The sequence below is a fragment of the Rosa rugosa genome, chromosome 6 (assembly GCF_958449725.1).
Source record: "Rosa rugosa chromosome 6, drRosRugo1.1, whole genome shotgun sequence".
Taxonomy (NCBI): Eukaryota; Viridiplantae; Streptophyta; class Magnoliopsida; order Rosales; family Rosaceae; genus Rosa; species Rosa rugosa.
Window position 1 is genome coordinate 19,584,494 of NC_084825.1, and position 15,331 is coordinate 19,599,824.

The 15,331-nt window shown below is 40.1% G+C and overlaps 2 protein-coding genes across 2 annotated transcripts; one reads left to right on the plus strand and one right to left on the minus strand.

Moving 5' to 3' along the window:
- Positions 1-4,981: 4,981 nt before the first annotated feature.
- Positions 4,982-5,580, plus strand: LOC133717204 (putative ripening-related protein 1). Its single transcript, XM_062143877.1, has one exon. It carries the CDS (start codon positions 5,102-5,104, stop codon positions 5,492-5,494), a length of 393 nt encoding a protein of 130 aa, XP_061999861.1. The 5' UTR covers positions 4,982-5,101; the 3' UTR covers positions 5,495-5,580.
- Positions 5,581-9,653: 4,073 nt separating this feature from the next.
- On the minus strand, positions 9,654-14,739 carry LOC133713493 (uncharacterized). Its single transcript, XM_062139531.1, has 5 exons — positions 13,293-14,739; positions 12,879-13,257; positions 12,510-12,637; positions 11,682-11,871; positions 9,654-10,133 (listed from the first exon to the last, which is right to left on the minus strand). The coding sequence occupies exon 1, from the start codon at positions 14,677-14,679 to the stop codon at positions 13,309-13,311; it is 1,371 nt and encodes a 456-aa protein (XP_061995515.1). The 5' UTR covers positions 14,680-14,739; the 3' UTR covers positions 9,654-10,133; positions 11,682-11,871; positions 12,510-12,637; positions 12,879-13,257; positions 13,293-13,308.
- Positions 14,740-15,331: the final 592 nt, after the last annotated feature.

Sequence of the window (15,331 nt, forward strand, 5' to 3'; positions counted from 1 at the left end):
CTGCTTTGTAGACCTCCAAGATATCGCAGTGATTCCCATGGTAAAGACATAACCCATTTGGGAGCGACCTTTGTGAGGGTCAGAGAGATACCCTACATCAGCAAAATCCATCAAAACATCATCATCGTTTTTGATGTAAGGGAGGAGGATGGGTGGCCGGCAGTTTTTGCCGATCACAGCGTCTTGGACGGTGCCACTTGGGCTAATGAGATCCGTTCTCATTCTTCCGTCATTATTTTCTCTCTGCAGGGATAGAACAAGCTCATATCTATCGTACATTTTAAGTAACGAAAGATTGTCTTTATATCAGTCCAATGGCGTTGCGTTGGCGCAGGGCTACATCTAGCCAACAAGTTTATAACAAATTAGGTGTCTGGTCTTGTATTGTGTTAAGTACAATGCGCCTATTGCACTTAGGTAAGACACTTCTGCCAATTAACACGTCTTCGTCATCATCCCTGGGACGAAACGTATCCCTCTTAGGGTCAAGACTACGGACGACCATGGGAGTGCATCTTTGACTTTATCAAAATGCAAAGCATTTATTGACACGGTATACAAGTTCTAATCTAGACAAAACCGTGTTCTCCCAAGGTCCTTCATCTCAAACTCGGATTTCAGGTGTTCAGCGGTTTCCCTTAACTCTCAAGGGTTCCAATTATGTTTATCAACATAAACCGTGACAATTGCAAATCCAGAACTTGTCATGAAAACGCAGGGGCATTGTTCATCATATCCCTTCCCAATCAAGTAGTCACTTTAGTGATCGTTTCACCCTCATTGCAAATGCGCTCCGTGGTCAAGAGCCACTTGATTTGGGTAAATGAAGTACACAAGACCCTTCATTATATTCCGTATCTAGATCCATCCCCATAGAGATACGTAGTGACCACATTCGTAAGCTGCATGTTCAGTTATTCGGAAACTACCAAACTGATAAGCTAGTAGAGTGCAATGACATCCATTACGAGAGAATATGTCTTCTCGTAGTCGATTCCAGGGCATTTTGTGAGAAGCCTTGCGCCATAAGGCGAGATTATCATCTCTTTTTCTCATCACGCTATCTAACGAAGACCTATGAATGTCAACAGGTTTTATGTTAGGAGGTGTTGGCATCTCAGACCCGACATCCTTCCTCTTCGTTAGTGAATCCAATTCAACCTGGATCGCATCTTTCCAGCGACGGGAAGACTGTCTCATCAAATTGACAATTCGCAATTCCAGCGAAAAAGAGATCGCCTGTCAACGGTTCTACATAGCGGACTTATAGTTGGAGACTTATGTCCAATAGAAAAATATATATATATATATATATATATATATATATATATATATATATATATATATATATATATGCATTCGTTGCAATGACTCATGTTGATGCGCTGTGGCGGCGCAATTGGCACATAAATCGTACACTCAAATATGCATAAGTACGAGATATTAGACTCGAACCCAGTCACTAGCTGTAGCACAAATAAAAGTTGAGTGGCTGCTATGAGTCGTAGACGAATTAGCATAGCTGCATGCAATATTGCATAACCCAAGCGGAAATATTGGTGCGCATAACCAAAGTCCGGGCTACCATCGTAGTCTTTTAATGGTGGCTTTTCCGCAAGACCAATTGGGTGTGTACATGGGAATATGATACTTGATATCAATACCCAATGATATGCAATAGTCATCAAAAATTTTCGATGTAAAGTCTCTAGCATTATCAAGTCAAATTGACTTAATGGGATGATCTGGGTAGTGAGCCCGTAGCCATATGTTCTGGGCTAGGAGTTCATCATAAGCAGCATTACGAGTGGATGATAGCGCGACACGTGACCAGCGTGTCCGCACATTAACCAACACCATAAAACATCTGAGCAGTCCGCAAGTTGGTTGAATCGATCCATAAAATCTCCTTGGATTCTATGTAAGAATGGAATTATTTCTTTAGTGTCCTTTACATAGGATGGTCTTGATCCTAAAAAAAAAAAAAGGCTTTACAGAACGAAAGATTGGCCTTATAATCAACCAATGAAGGTTTTGGTTGAGCCAGAATGTCACAATTTTCTTTGAGAAGTAGAGAGAGGAGCCTAGTCTCCATACATGGCGTCAATGCCATGTATTGGCCGCAAGGGGTAGGCGGTGCCGGCCATGTGTGGCCAGTCTTGCACAATCATGGCGCCATGAGGCGCATGTGCAGCTCCTCGAACCAATTTTTGGTTCTTACTTCTTTTCGTTATGAAAAATGGATGTCCGTGTGAAGTCTTTAATACACGGATCATCATGTCATGACCTGGGTGTCCCAAACGGTCACGCCAAAGCCTATATGTGTCAGAATCCCATAAATCATCTCTCATGACATGGTTGGATTCAATGACTCAAATAGTGGTTGCATACAACCCACTAGAGCGACACATAAGTTTCTCTAATACTCGTTTATGTCCATAGTCATTAGAGGTGATGCAAAGGAACTCTTGTCCATTCTCACAATGTGTTTCCACATGAAAACCATTGGCTCTTATATCTTTCAAATAAAGTTCGAATTAAGGTATGTCCAAGACATTAAGTAAAAGAATCGACACTTTATTAATAGCCAATGATTACATCAAAGTTTCTTAACCAAAGTCTAATCCAAAAATAAAAGTCAAACTTAGACAGATTGTAGTCACTCAATCCGTTCGGTGACTCCAATCAAATATGACCAGGAAAGTAGGAAGAGATGTCGGTGGAGCAAGGCTCTCTTAAGTACCACTAATCTCAATTACTTTCCTAGACATCATACTTAATTAGGTGAGCCAAGTGAGAAAGAGTTAAAACAAAATGTCATTTATTGATTTAAGGCATAACTGCCATTACATAATTCTTGGAAATAAAAGACTATTTTAAATAAAAATCTGCGGCATTTTGTCTTCATCGCCAGATTTAAAGTCTTCTGGAACTCGATGTCTTGATCACTGTGAGGCAGCTACCTTCTTAGGTACATGGCAAACTCAGGCCCATTGATCATACGTTCCATATCAGAAATAGATACCATGAAGAGGATTCTCCCTTGATTGTGGCGCATTGGCGCAATGTGCATGGTCCCTAGGACCTGAGGCGTTGGAAGATTATGACCATGGCCAATGTTGGCTCTATGGTTTCCAACCCTTAGTCCCTCAAAATCACGGCTCCTACGGTGGCATGATTGTCGCCTTTGGCGACTACCTTCATGAGCATTTCGATCATATGGATCATGACGTCTATGGCGACTTTCTCTAGCCATGGGACGATGCTCTGGATAGCTATCTCGAAGCCTATCAATTTCTCTTCTCACAAGCTCGTTGTCTTGCCTTTCAGCAATTTCCATAGATTCAATAAGCTTTTGAAAGCTTGTGATCCGTCTTGCATTTATATGAGTCCGAAATAAATCACAGGACCTCATAGCATAGACAGGGAAGGTATTGAGGGTTTTCTCAATCAATTGTTCTTCTGTGATCGTCTTGCCACAGAAGCGCATCATTCCTGTGATGCGGAGAGCTTCCGAATAAATTGTATGACTGTATTAAAGTCAGAGAAGCGAAGATCATTCCATTCTGCTTCTAAATTCGGAAGGATGAAGTCACGAACATTGCCATAACGTTCACGAAGCGCTTGCCAAAGCTTTATGGCGCTATCCTCATTCATGGACTCAAAATGGAGGTCTCTATCCATATGACGCATCATTAGGGCAAGTGCCCTGGAATTGTCAATCTCAGTTTGAGGGTCTGGAGCAGTTTCTTCATAACAAAGCTCTTGGATTGTGTGCAATAGATCACGGGAAATAAGATGGAGCTCAACGTCCTGAGCCCACAATAGGTATCTTTTGCCTGCATAATCCAATGGAACAAAATCGAGTATGTTCGAGTTTGACATCCTGAAGAAGGGTGAAACAAGAACGAATTAGTTTCGGAGCTAAACTTCCACGAAAACTAATAATAATAAGATTTCCGAGCTATGCTACCAAGAAATCAATTTCCTAGAATAGTTGGATTAGACCAAACAATGATGTTTAATATAGTCACAATTTGATGCTTGCGGACGCTCTTAGTCCGAATATTATGAACACTCTTAGTTCATTGATTACGAACGCTCTTAGTTCGTTAAGCGTGAATCCCCACAATTCCGCTTATTAAATACTCGAAGCCATATTCATATTATACAAATCTGCAGCAAATAAAGGAATTTAAAAGACAAGAAAACAAGAACTTTAATCTTTTAAAAACGTACTTGATGATTTAGGGCTTGAGTCACGCGTGTGTTGATGCAGGCGTGATGGGGCAAAGTTTGCAGTGGTGTCGGATACGCCGGGCAGCAGGGACTGCAGTGGTAGCGTGTATGCAAGGCAGCAGTGCTGCGGGGCTACAAAGTTGCGGGGATGTAAGGCTGCGTGGCTGCTAGGCTGCTGGTGCGTTGCGGAAGCGCTGCTGCGGGGTGTTGGGCAGGAGCGCAGGGGCGTGTAGAAGACGTGCGGCAGAAGGCGCCGGGTGTGCGCAGGCGGGCTGGCAGACGCTAGCAGTGTGCGTTGGCTGCAGGGGCAGCGTGGGCTGGGCATAGGGCTGCGGGGGCAGCAGGTGCAGGTGCGCTGCAGGGGAGGCTAGGGCTTGCGGAAGGAGGCCGTAGTGTTTGCAACAGGGGCTGCAGGGCGGAAGGCAGGGCTGCACGGGCTAGGGCTTGTGGTAGCTTGCGGCAGATTTTGGTGATGAGAGTTTTAGGGTTTTGTTTTTTTTTTCCTTTTAGGCTAGGGTTAGGGCTCGTGCTGATAACGTGTTGTAGGAAAATAGAATTGCAGGGAGAAATGTGTTGTATTATTGATAATATGAGCCCTTTATATAGGGAGTTACAGAGTACATGAAAGGTAATAGAATCCGAACATAACTAGGAAATCTAGAACCTTCTCCTATTACAACTCTATGACTAAAACCCTAGTTTGAAGAGGCACACATGATGTCGACTTCCTTCAACACTTTTAGCAATTTTCTTGGTTAGTGAAGCTCAGGAATGTCGTCCAAGCGGAAGAATCAGATGAAGGAAGCCCCCTCCTGGACAATGTAATCGGGAGGATGACTCTGACTGTTGTAAAGCTGGAAAAATGTATTCAATCTACACTTGCTCACCACCAATGTCCGGTAACACCCAGGCATACCTCACTCTCAACAGCTTTGAGGCAGGTGGTGACGGAGGAGGACCATCTGAATGTGACGGCAAGTATCATAATGACAACACTCCAGTTGTTGCATTATCCAGTGGATGGTACAATGGTGGATCAAGGTGCCTTAACAACATCAGAATTAACAGTAATGGGCATAGAGTGGTGTCCATGGTGGTGGATGAGTGCGACTCTACCGAGGGATGTGATGCTGACCATGATTATCAGCCTCCTTGTCCCAACAACAACGTTGATGCCTCCAAGGCTGTCTGGAAAGCCTTAGGTGGATCCGAGGACAACTGGGGTGGCTTGGATATCACATGGTCCGACGCTTAGTTACATTAGAGTTTCTCCAAGTTGTTGCTTATGTTCTTTCTTCTTTGGGGTTTGATTATGCTATTTTTGTTGTATATATGCGTCTATGTTTGTGGGATGTATGATATGTACATTATAGAAATTTTTTTTATTTTTTTTTATGACAATGTACATTATAGAAAGTTAATATGGAAGACTTCTGTTTATGTTAACATGCTAATTCTTCAGTGATATTTTATTATTTAGTGAAATATAGAATGGACTTGATTACTACTCTGTTTTCTAATGAAACTGATTGTCAAGTCATTTATCGAAGTTAATGACTTAATGCATCATGTGTCCCTTTCACTAACAAGATCCCCTTTCTTTGTATAATTTGAGGAATTTTATGTATGCTCGACATTCCAAACCCTTGATCTCAGTTCAAAGATCATCTCACTATATGAATATAATTTCCCCAGAGATCACTTATTTTTCAAACTCAAATTTGAAGTATCAAAACATTTCCTTTGCTTTGAGTATTGCCAGCTATAACTGTATTACAGCCTTGTATGGATTTCTATTCAGAGCATTATAATAAAGGGGAAATGATCATTTATCCAATTTTGAGGTTGATTAACCCCACTTACCCAAACACTCTAAGAGATTGACTACTTAAACAACAAGTTACACTTTTTAACCCCACTTACCCAAAACTCTAAGAGTTGGACCTGTTTTCTTTATATTTTTGGACTGTTTTGCCCTTTTGTAATTGTCAAAGCTGAAAATTGAAACAGAAACAGACCAAGAGAGAGAAACTCTCTGATTTTAGAGAGAGAAGCTCTGCCATTTTAGAGAGAGAGAGGAGCTGTGCAATTTCTGGAGAGAGAGGAGCTCTGCGATTTCAAGAGAGAGAGAGGGGAGCTCTGCGATTTCAAGAAGAGAGAGAAACTGTGCGATTTCTAGAGCGAGAAGATCTGCGATTTCTAGTGAGAGAAGCTCTGCGATTTCTAGAGAGAGAAGCTCTGCTGCGATTATCACCATAGACCGAGATCGAGCTCTTGTTTGTGTTCTTCTTTCATCGCGGTTTGATTCGTTTCTTCATCGATCTCTAATTTTTTTTATTTTAGCTCGGTTTAATTTGTTGGATTTGAATTTTTGGGTCGTTGTGTGTACATTGTGTTAGTTTTGAATTGCTTTGTTAATTTCGAACTGATTTTGGTGAATTTGATCTTCGTGTTAAGTTTGAACTGATTTTTTTGACTTTGATCTTCGTTTCGTATTTGTTTATTCCGTTTGTTCTGAAACAATTAGATTTCATATTTTCTAGTTCTGACGAAATATTAGTTGTGTTCAGAGTAATTTGTTACTGTTTCTGAAGTGTTTTTTGTAGTTCTGACTATATTATTGAGGGGCAATAATCTGTCTATTGGGGGACAGTAATGTGTCTTAATTGTTATAAAGTCTCTATATTTGTTGTTTACTGATCTTTTACTTTATGTTCAGAGCAATTTGTTACATTTTCTGAAATGTTTTGGTAGTCCTGACTACATTATTGGGGGGCAATAATGTGTCTTAATTGTTATGAAGTCTCTATAATTGTGTTCCGTGATCTTTTTCTTTGTGTTTAGAGGCTGCTTCGAATGTGTTTTGGTAGTTTTGACAATATTATTGGGGGCCAATAATCTGTTTATTGGGAGGTAATAATATCTTTGTTTTGTTATTTTTTGCAGTAATATGGGTGATCTTTTGGTTGTTAGGTGTATTTATTCTTGCAAAGAGGCCACCCAGGAGGCCTAGGGTGAAGCGGTTCAAGTCAAGTGGAGAGTGAAAAAAAGCCAATTCGTTGCGGCCGTTGTGGCAAAATGAGCACTCATAACCTGATTATTTGGGGACTTAAATTCACCAAGCATTGAATTTGAATACCTGTACTTTTGTAAACTAATTTAAAACCTTCAATAAAAAATTATTGGGGGGTCATAAAAAGGCAATAAACTTTTTATGACCCCCCAATAAACCTAATTATTTTGGGGAATGAATCTAGCAGCAATTTGTTGGAAGGACCTGTAATAATTTGAAGGCAATGGAAGCATATCATATCATCCAAATCATTTCATTTCATCGTAATTGGAAAATAATAAGTTCCATATGAGAATGTACAATCCCTACTTTCGAAATCCTTAAGTTAAATTCCTACTTTCAAAATAAATATCCTACTTTGAAATACATTAGAAGTTAGATATGATGTTCAGGATTTCGGTTTTCACTTTCTTCAAGCTCCATCAAGAGTCATGATTCTCTCTAGAATTCTCTTCCTCATGCTGTCCCCAGCTTCCTTGCTTGGTTCCTCCCATTTTATTATGCTCTCCATGAAATGTAGCATAAAAGGTCCGCCATCAGCACTGTAAAGCAGTAAATGAATTCAAGTTAACTCTATTGAGGAGCAATAAACAAACATTATTAGGGGCCAATAATCTGTCTATTGCCCCCCGATAGACCACCAAGAAAACTCCAGTTTCAATCAATAGCGGATTAGTGGACTTTAATAAACACAAAACAACAGTTTGTTTTTTAAAGCCCTAATTTCAGCAATAAATGAACCAAGTTAAGACATTATTGGGGGGCAATAATCTGTCTATTGCCCCCCAATAGACCACCCCAAAAATCACAAGTTTCTATCATTGACAGATTATTGTACTTTAATAAACTCAAAACAATATAAAACTTATCAAAACTCTAATTTCAGTGATTAATTAACCACAGTTAAGATATTATTGGGGGGCAATAATCTGTCTATTGCCCCCCAATAGACCACCAAAAAAACACTCCATTTTCAATCAATAACAGATTAGTGTGCTTTAATAAACAACACAGTGATTATTGCCCCCCAATAGACATATTACTGGGGGGAATAATTTTTTTTTTTTTTGGGTTTCGACTCCACAATAGCTTTCGATGAGTCTCTGTTTTCACTCAATTAACAGTTTATAATAAAAAAAACAACATTCACAGCAGTATTTCACACATATGAACCAGAAACCCCAGATTTCACAGATTTTCGCACATGCAAAGTCTATTTTCACAGATTTCACAGATATGAACCAAATTTAAGCTATCAACAAGTTCAAATCGAAGATTTATGTAAACGATTTCGCTGGAAAATTTGAAAAAACGAATTGGAAATTCGACTTTTACCTCTTTCGATGTTTCCGAAGCCGGAGAAAATACAACCGCTGCCAGATCTTGAATCTTAATCGCCGGTATTCGGTGAGTATCGTGGTCGTTTACCCAGAGTTAGAGAGAGAGAGAGAGAGAGAGAACTGAAAATATGAATCGAGTCGTGCTGTTAGTGTGTAGGGGTAGTGGCACAGTTTGTAATTTCATTTTGTTCGGAGCCCAGAAGTGTCCTTGCACTGTTGGTTTGGGTAAGTGGGCACAAATAACTCTAGGTGGGGTGTTTGGGTTCCTGTTGGGCATTATTTGGGTAAGTGGTCATGGCCCCTAAGAGCAAGTTCAGCGGTGTGAACTTGACTGATCATAGTCAAGTTATTGCTGATGTGGTGACCGACTGAAGGAGAAATCAGTTTGCAGCGGAAGAAGTTTGACCGGGCAAAACCCAGCCCTTCATGACTACAGCCAAGGAAATAGTCATCTCCATGACTATTTTGATGACCGGCCAAGCTCACATGCCACACAAGCCAAGCCCTTCACGTGGCTGACGTTAGCACTTCTCAGCAACCAACGACGCGCCGAGGGAGGGAAGTAGAGGACAACAAGCCGACGCGTGGCGCCGCAACCCACAGAAGGTGAAGCCAGTCGCTTGTCGCGTAGCGACAGAGAGAGGGGGGCCGGCATGCCACGTGGAAGGTAGCCATTGGTCCTATTTGAAATCTGGGCCTAACGGTCAATTAATCCCAGCCCTTCATTTCAATTAAATGGGCAATCCTACGGCTTACAATTAACATGTATATAGTTAAAATTGATGAACAGTGAAAGATGAACAGTCTTGACCGGTCAAGAAAAAAATAACGGGTGCAAACCCATGTCCAGTGGCAGTGAACAGTAACTTGACTGGTCGAATTCTTGACTTCTCGACCTTGCCTTTTCTTGACTACGGGTGCACTTGCTCTAATAATAAATTCTCCTAGCTTGATTAATAAAGACATTTCTTGACAAGCACGCAAATTTCAACTTGTTTTCTAGAAGAAACAAAATATTTATTTCATCAAACTTCAGTTACAATCAATTTCAATTTAAGAACATTAAAGGTCATATAATGAGATTCTGACCAAAATGATATCTTTCAAAATTTCAAATATTAAAATTGTACAGATAACACCCAAACCATTGTCTTGAAAAGGCACAGGCGAAACAGGCGTCCAAATATCTGGGAAACACCAGCTGCATAAACGACTCCACCAACCACTTCCCCAAAACTCATCTCCTCCTCATTCCCCAATACAAATTTGCATCACTCTAAAGAGGATGTGAGATTGTCTTATACAGTGGCTCAGCCCATCCATTCTCAGCCGTCCCATGCTGCTGATCACAAAATGCCACAAGGAATATGTCTCCCACAGATATCTCCCAGGAAGTGCTTTATTAACCAGCCAATTAAATTGCTCCCACCTCCTTTCTCCTTCCATTTAGCCACCAAATCCCAGCTTACTAAGTTATCTTTCTGTAAAAGCAACTCCTTTTGGTCAGAATTGAAATTCACAAGTTCCTTCAAAACTATAAATGGTGTACCCATGAGGTAGAACCACATGAAAAAGTCAAATAAAAGAATATTTGTAGTACATGGACAATTGAAATGCACTTCCCATGTTAGTGGATGACAAAATCTTATTGCCACTAAGAATGTCTAGTCTATTCTTGCCGCATTACTAGCTAACCAGCCTAATCCTGCCACTGGCCAGGAACTAGATCCAAGAAAGCTGATTTTCCCCTCATATTTCCTTCAATATTTTTCGCTCATATACGTTTCTAATTTTTGTTAAAGCAAACAACAAGTCATTGAAAAAGAGAATGCACAGAACAGTGGACAATATATCCACAAGCTAAAGCTGACGAAAATCAAGAAACCAGTAAAAAGTCAAGACAAACCATGATTCCAAAACTTTTTTTTTTTTTTGAGACTAGGGTATCCGAGTCTTTGACCCGACTAATCCCTAGGTCCCCCGCCTGACCCCACAACATTTGGGGAACTGGAAACTCTAGCAATTGCTAGGTGGGTACCTTGGGAGAGGGTCGAACCCCAGAGCACTTGGGAGCAAACCAAGGGCCTGACCGCTAGACCAACAACTCTTTGGTAACCATGATTCCAAAACTTCATTATATGTTTCTAACATTAGAGAAGCATATGTATTACCATCCTTATAAATTATCCTTCATACCCAGTATACAGTTAGAGTTAGACTTGTACTATTACTATTCCAAAACATAAAAAAAAAATTGTAAATATTGTCAGAGAATGAATTCTTGCCAATTGAATGGTAATTCAGAAATCCAAAAGTCATTCTTCAACAATTATTCAAACACAAGAAGCATATGCATTACCATATCTTTCTAATATTAAACAAGCATGTGCAATACCATCCATATACATTATCCTTCATGCCTTGTAACAGACTTAGATTAGTACTTCTACTATTCCAAAATGCAGAAAGATTGTAATAAAGTCAGATGCAATAAAGACTAGCCAAATTAATGGTAGTTCAGAGATCCAAAATTATTGTAACTTCAAAGTCATGCTTCAATAAGTATTCCTATAAATAACGATCATTCACAACAGCCATATTTATTAAGAAAAAAGAAAAACTCTTGAGCACAACAAAGAGTTTGTGGGACTTGACCATGGAACTTATCAACGACATCACATATCTTTCTAAATGGCGTTTAGTTTCCTTAGTTAATGAGTATCATACATGCATAAACAATTAATCTTTTTTCTTTTTATTAACATGAGAAGCACTCACAAGAACCCATAATTCATGAAATTCTGATATACTAGATGTGCTGCTAGAACTGTAATATTTCTCCTTTAGTTCTTTACTCTATCTCTCTGTCACCACCCCTTGTCCTTTTCCCTTCAGGTGTTCTTTGTGTTCTTTTCAAGAACAAGATCCATTTCAGGTCTTCTATAAATTGTAGACCCACTACTACTATCTATTTCATAAATTAAAAATTAAATAGAGCAAAGACAAGAGAAACAAAGTTAATTTGTTACCTTGTGACCTTTACAGGAGAAAAAAAAGAGTCCAGTCCTTGAAAATTGTCCTTACTCCCTAATTCCCACTCTTTGCTATGAATCCATGACTGCCTCCACATTCAATGTCAGTAACTCTGCTGCAGCCCAAATCATTCTTGCAGCCTCATAACCACTGAACTCTTCATTCAATTTTCCATCAGCCTCTTATCTGAAAAGGATTTCATAAATTAGATCCCTCCAATACCTGAATCTCTTATGCAACCCATGACACAATGGTTCCTCTATTAGTGGAGCAAGCATAAGGAACTTCTATTTTAATAGGTATCTCCAGTCTACACATGCAATAGCCAGAAAGTGTTATTCTGAATAAAGGAGCACAGCCAAAGAGGAGTTGATGGCCATCAAAAAGAAGAGGACCTAAAATGACGATGGACACAAAAACAAAGATAAAAGATTATGTCTATCTTTTTTTTTTCAATTATCTGAATTGAAGCAGCAAACAAGTGGTATACAGACAGAAAACAAAACTTAGCTTGTATTAACAAATATTAATAAATACGTATGCTAATTCTTAAAAATATGTATACTATAAGTTGCTGGAACTTCAATATATATCACTTTGTTAGTTCTCTATTTCCCCCTCCTCCCGGCCGGGCCTGCCTCTGTTTTTACAGTTTCCTCAGGTGTTCATTAAATCTTTAAAGAAGAAAAAAGGGCCACACACACAGTAAACACTGCAACTGCCTATTTGATGACCAAACCTGGCAACAATAAAAGATTAAAAAATAAAAAATAAAAAATAATAATAAAAATAAATAAAAAAGATAAAGAGTTAAGTTTAGTTACCTTCTGGCCAGCTCCACACTTAGCATAGCCACCAATGCTGTCCAAATCTTCCTGGCTTATCACCACTCACTTATTCATCTATTTCCCCAAAAGACCTGTCCAGCATCCTATTCCAATCAACCAGTTACCTGAAAACAGATTTGAAAGATCAGATCCCATTAACTGAAACACTCTTGCAGCACATAATTATCAGAATGTTCTTTCAAAGCAATAGCAAGCAGAAGAAAGTTCTACGGTATCTGGATAAGCTAATTTCAATCTGCAGTTGCAATAGCCCAATTTCTTTCTTCTTCTTTTTTTCTTTCTTTTATTCCTATAAGCTACTACACATAAGAGTAACAAAAATTCTAAACAGTCATTGAAGCATACCTAAAGTCTGTTTCTTATCAGGAGAACACTTGCAGTTTATACTACCAAGCAAACTCTTTGGGCATGTTTCACTCTAAACACAGTAGCCACCATTTAATTCCTCTATCTCCATGGTATTTTGGATAAAAATGGAAACTTGGAGGGAAAGTTAAAGTGAGAACAAGAATTACTGCTGAACAGAGTTTTTCTACTCTCTCATCTTCGCTCCTCCAATCCATGTAGAAGTAGACTAATTAAAATTTTGGGGCCTGAAGGTAGAACTATTCCAAGTATCTCAGCTGTTCAACCATCCTCCTTTCCTTACCCATATAACTTAACAAAGAATGGCTCCTTCTATGCTTTTATGTATTCCCCACACCCATAGCTACTCCCTTTAACAAAGATAGGACTAAAGCTTTTTTTTTTTTTGAGAAGAAGATAGGACTAAAGCTTAGATCTTCTTTATGGAATTCAAGTATGCCCCAGATATAGCTTTTCCTAGTTTGTTGAGGAAACAGTTCTCACAATGACTAGAAGGCATGAGAGGAGATGTCACAGCAATAAGAATAAAATTTTCTCCATTTCCCACGTCTATTTCGTACAACTCATTGAAAACATCTCGAAACCCATGGATCAATGTCTTGTAAAATGATGTATTTGGAGGAATCACATTTATAGCTACAATTCCATTATCAGAGAGAATTGATCTGACTGACAAAAGGACATGCTTCGTAACAAACTCCAATGGCGGAGCAATTAGACCATCCCTAGCATCACTTGAATCCAAATCAACCATAATCACATCAAATGTAGTATCGACATCATTGCCACTGCCCACGTCACAACCATCCTCTACCACAAAAGCACCAGCAAGTTTATCTATAAATTCCAATGCATCTCCAACACAAACTTTGATATGCTCTCCATCGTCTCGCCCAAAATACCGCCTAGAAACCCTTAGCACCTCCTCATCAGCTTCCACACCCACAACCTGAAAAACCAATTGGGTTCTCAAGAAACCAAGCAAAGCTCCACCCCCAACTCCTAAACACAAAGCTTTTGGCCTTACCCCACTTTGAATCCGTCCGTGAATGTAAGAAGCAGCCAGGCTAAGACTTGCCACCATAGGAACCAAATAAGAGTGCACTAAAACACTATCATCTAGCCTAAACTCAACTTGTCCAATTCCCACACAATCCAAACCAAAACCCATTTTGGGAACAATACGCATTTCTGTCTGAACCAAATTGGGCATTCTTTTGAACCTCAAACGCCTCCTGAACTCCCTCTTTGAAACCTCACCACCAATGTCAATCTCCACATCCTCCACCACCATTTCACCAACCAAAGACCCAACACATTTCTCCAAAACCAAACTAGAAATCAAATTATCTTCGTAACTCAAAATGGGTATCTCAGGAATGCCGTGTTCAAAGCAGGACTTGGGAGATAAAGCAAGGAAGAGAGGTTTCAAGCTCACCCTGAGTTCGTCGTCACAAGAAGTGTCGTCTTTGAGCGGACGGCGGTAGATTGGAGGCGAGTGGTGAGAGCTGTCGCCGATTAGAATTAGGCGGGAGATGCCGGGGGAGCTGAGGAGGAGGTGGAGATGGCCGGAGTGGGTGGAGAATATCCAGTCAGAGTGGCGATGTTTGGGGACGAGCATTGTGGCGACTCGAGGTGGGTCGGCGGCGACTTGGAGAGGTGAGTCGAGAACGGCGACGCGGAGGTGTGAGGTGGTGGAGTCGGAAGGGTTTGGGAAAGTGAAGGTGGTGAAACCAGATGGGTTTATGATTTCAAAAGTCGTCTTATCGGGGGTAGCCATTTCTAGGGGAAATTGTAATTTTTGATCCCAGTCGTCTTTCGAATGTCGTCTTATCGGGGATTGCCATTTCGTGTGGGGAGCTGTTATACGGTGGATAGGTTTAGTGCATTTTTACTCTATTGGTTTTTGAATGCTGCCCAACATTTATATAATTGTGTTCTTACTTGTCACTAGTGTCGTATAAATATTGTGTGGGTTTCTTTGTTTCAAAAAGTTCATTGCATTAGATGACCAGCCAAAAAGTCAGAGTCTAACATACACTTAAAAGACAGAAAAATGGCGGGGTAACTACCACGCTCCTATCTAAGCAATGTAAACTCATTACAAGTCGATTTTGAGCCTGCTTTGGAAGCGGATCCATAAACAAAGAACAACTCCGTGTCTTCTAGGGCAAAATCATTTACTAGCATCCCCATTAGCTAGGCGCGCAATTGCGGTACCAACAGAGAGCCACTTCCCAGCAAACAAATAGGAGTCAGTTCCTCATCCATAAGCCGCTTCCTCCAGTCCAAATTCAAGATAATTACCAATTCCGAAGAACCATGATCTGAATTAGGACTGGCATTTTAAAAAACCCTAAGCCCATAATGCGGGCCTAGATACAGCCCAGCAACCCAAGTTTGAGCCTAGGCCCAAAGGCCCAAGCCCAAAC

What these genes read in the sequence shown, in the direction of transcription:
- LOC133717204 (XM_062143877.1), top strand. Translation starts at nt 5,102, where the DNA reads ATGTATTCAATCTACACTTGCTCACCACCAATGTCCGGTAACACCCAG.
- LOC133713493 (XM_062139531.1), bottom strand. Translation starts at nt 14,679, where the DNA reads ATGGCTACCCCCGATAAGACGACTTTTGAAATCATAAACCCATCTGGT.